Source organism: Limulus polyphemus, unplaced genomic scaffold (genome assembly GCF_000517525.1).
Source record: "Limulus polyphemus unplaced genomic scaffold, Limulus_polyphemus-2.1.2 Scaffold9089, whole genome shotgun sequence".
In the NCBI taxonomy this organism is placed as follows: Eukaryota; Metazoa; Arthropoda; class Merostomata; order Xiphosura; family Limulidae; genus Limulus; species Limulus polyphemus.
The window spans coordinates 7,546-10,668 of NW_013674699.1; the positions used below are offsets into that span (position 1 = coordinate 7,546).

A 3,123-nucleotide genomic window follows, 5' to 3' on the forward strand; every position below is an offset into this window, starting at 1 on the left:
GTCAATCAGACAACTTCCAGAGGTATAGCCAGGAACACAAGGATGAAACTATAAGTCAGTCAGACAACTTCCAGAGGTATAGCCAGGAACACAAGGAAGAAACTACTAGTCAATCAGACAACTTCTATAAGTATGTTCAGGAACACAAGGAAGAAACTACTAGTCAATCAGACAACTTCTATAAGTATGGCCAGGAACACAAGGATGAAACTATGAGTCAATCAGACAACTTCCAGAGGTATAGCCAGGAACACAAGTATGAAACTATAAGTCAGTCAGACAACTTCCAGAGGTATAGCCAGGAACACAAGGAAGAAACTAGTAGTCAATCAGAAAACTTCTATAAGTATGTTCAGGAACACAAGGAAGAAACTACTGGTCAATCAGAAAACTTCTATAAGTATGTTCAGGAACACAAGGATGAAACTACTAGTCAATCAGAAAACTTCTATAAGTATGTTCAGGAACACAAGGAAGAAACTACTAGTCAATCAGACAATTTCTATAAGTATGGTCAGGAACACAAGGATGAAACTATGAGTCAATCAGACAACTTCCAGAGGTATAGCCAGGAACACAAGAAAGAAGCATCTAGTCAATCAAATGACCTTCCTAAAATATCAACAAAAGACATAAAAAGTAACCAATGATTAGTGAGGTTACCATCTGGACATACAGCTAAGGCCATATAAAAATAATAGATAGTCTATAAGGAGCCTTCAAGATATTTGAAAGAACAGAGACATAGCAAAATAATCAACAAAATTAACTTTCAAGTATATAGCAAAGAACACAAGGAAATAACATCTAGTTGGTAAGACAACCTTCTAGAGGTATGACTGAAAACACACGACAGAACAACTAGTTGGTAAGATAACCTTTCAGAGTTACGACTGAAAACACATGACAGAACAACTAGTGGTAAGATAACCTTTCAGAGATATGACTGAAAACACATGACAGAACAACTAGTTGGTAAGACTAACCTTCCTAGAGGTATGACTGAAAACACAGACAGAACATCTAGTGTTAAGACAACCTTCCAGACTTCAATGAATTGTAAGTCTTTAATTTTTAACATGACAGTAGTAATCAGTCTGCCAGATGCTTTGACTATTAGTCTTTCAAGTGATTTTCTGGAACGAAGTCATAAGTCAAATGATCTACCTAGCGATGACATAAAGGTTCAAGTTACCATGGTACTTTGTAATATTATTTCATAGAATTTCTTTAGAAACAGTGTGTAATTATCTTGTGAGACTATAGTAATATAGTTACTGTTTTATTCAACTGACAATCCTATGAAGGCTGACTAATCTAATTACAGAGTAACTAGATGCATGTAGTTTTATTCTATTTTCTTCCTGATAGAAATGAATACAAACCCTATAATATGAGCGCTTTCGAAAGGTGGACCTTTCTTCTTCCTGACATATTTGTGATTTTGGAAATTAAAATGAATGTGACTGTGGAACTGACTATGATATATATATTTGTAGAACTAGCATTGATTATGTGATCTGTATGTATACTCATAAACTTCGATATGTGATGTATAGAAAATAGTAAAACAAATGTTCATACGTGATCTGCAATTACCTTGTAGGGCTTACTTTCGGAGACTCTGTACTTCCAATACTACCAACCAGAGTGGCCGTACTTGTGGTGCTGCTCATGTTTGTGGGGGTACTGAGGCCACTGACTTCAGGGGTTAGGGTATCACATGAGTGGGAGGATTGGACGGAAGATCCAGGAATCGCTAAGAGAGCACTCTCAATCTCTTCTTCTTCTTCTTCAGGCTGCTCGTCTGAGCCGTTCTCTAATTTTTGTTGTGCAGCTCTGACAGTGAGTTCCGGGGTTGATGGGAGAAAAATGGGGATTGTCAAAGGTTCTGGTCCAGGTGATACTGGTGAAGTCTCACGAATGCGTTTCAAATTTTGTTCTTTTTGTTCTTCTTCAACTTCAAAACGTTAATAAAAGTTAATGCACAAACTAGAAAATATACCTATAATTTCAAAAATAAGTTATAAAACTGTTAAAGCTTTTGTATCATTCCCAGGTAATCAACAAGAGTTTCAATATAAAACAATGTTACATTGTAGTTTATATAATATTTTGTAATGTACTGTCTAAAATATTAAAGCAGTAATACACCCTCACAGATTAACACTTAGGAAGGGTATTCTTTATTACTAATACTGTTTAATAAACAGAAGTATTACTAGTTTTGGTGAGAGACAAATACAGAAATAAGCAATAATGAGTAGTAGTATCTCTCCTAGTCTGACTGGTATTTGACCAATGTTGGCCTGCAACTCCTAGTAGTGACATTCCTGCAAACATATTAACATGTTCAGACCAGCTTACTGCCAAACGTATGTAACCATCCAGGCAGTATGGAGATTTCAAAAAAATCGAAAATAGTTAATATTCTGTGTCCAGCAACTGTCTGAAGTCTAGAAGTGGATGACATTTTGGTCTCCATGCTAAGGTCTTTATCATACACATTCTTTCCAATGAAGTCCATGCTAAGGCATTTATCAAGCACATTCTTTCGATTCAAGTCCACACTAAGGTCCTTATCAAGCACATTCTGCCCATTGTAGTCCATGCTAAGGCCTTTATCAAGCACATTCTTCCCAATGAAGTCCATGTTAAGGCCTTTATCAAGCACATTCTTCCCATTGAAGATTTAATACCAGTAATATGCACTTTCTAAACAGTCTTTAAACCAAGGCAGTTAATAAGCTCAAATTTAAAAGAATGTTATCTTTAAATGAACATAATTGATAGAAAATATGTACTAATTTTCTTTGACTGTTTCTAATTACACGTCCATTCAAACTTGTTAGGACTTATACAGTTTACACAATGTCAATATACACTGCTATGACTTGTAAAGTTTACAGATTATTAGCATACATTACTATTACTTGTAAAGTATGTAGAATATCAACATACATTGCTATTACTTGTACAGTTTATAGAATATCAACATACGTTACTATGACTTGTACAGTTTATAGAATATCAACATACGTTACTATGACTTGTACAGTTTATAGAATATCAACATACGTTACTATGACTTTGACTGTTTATAGAATATCAACATACGTTACT

The 3,123-nt window shown here is 35.0% G+C and overlaps 1 protein-coding gene across 1 annotated transcript in view; it reads right to left on the reverse strand.

Moving 5' to 3' along the window:
- The window catches only part of LOC106475743 (ras-specific guanine nucleotide-releasing factor 2-like), a gene marked incomplete at its 5' end in the record, with an annotated part of 24,174 nt that overhangs the window by 5,401 nt on the left and 15,650 nt on the right, over positions 1-3,123 (reverse strand). The window contains one exon of the mRNA XM_022379795.1: positions 1,600-1,960. Within this exon, the coding sequence (XP_022235503.1) occupies positions 1,600-1,960 (361 nt within the window). The remainder of the gene's footprint in view (positions 1-1,599; positions 1,961-3,123) is intronic.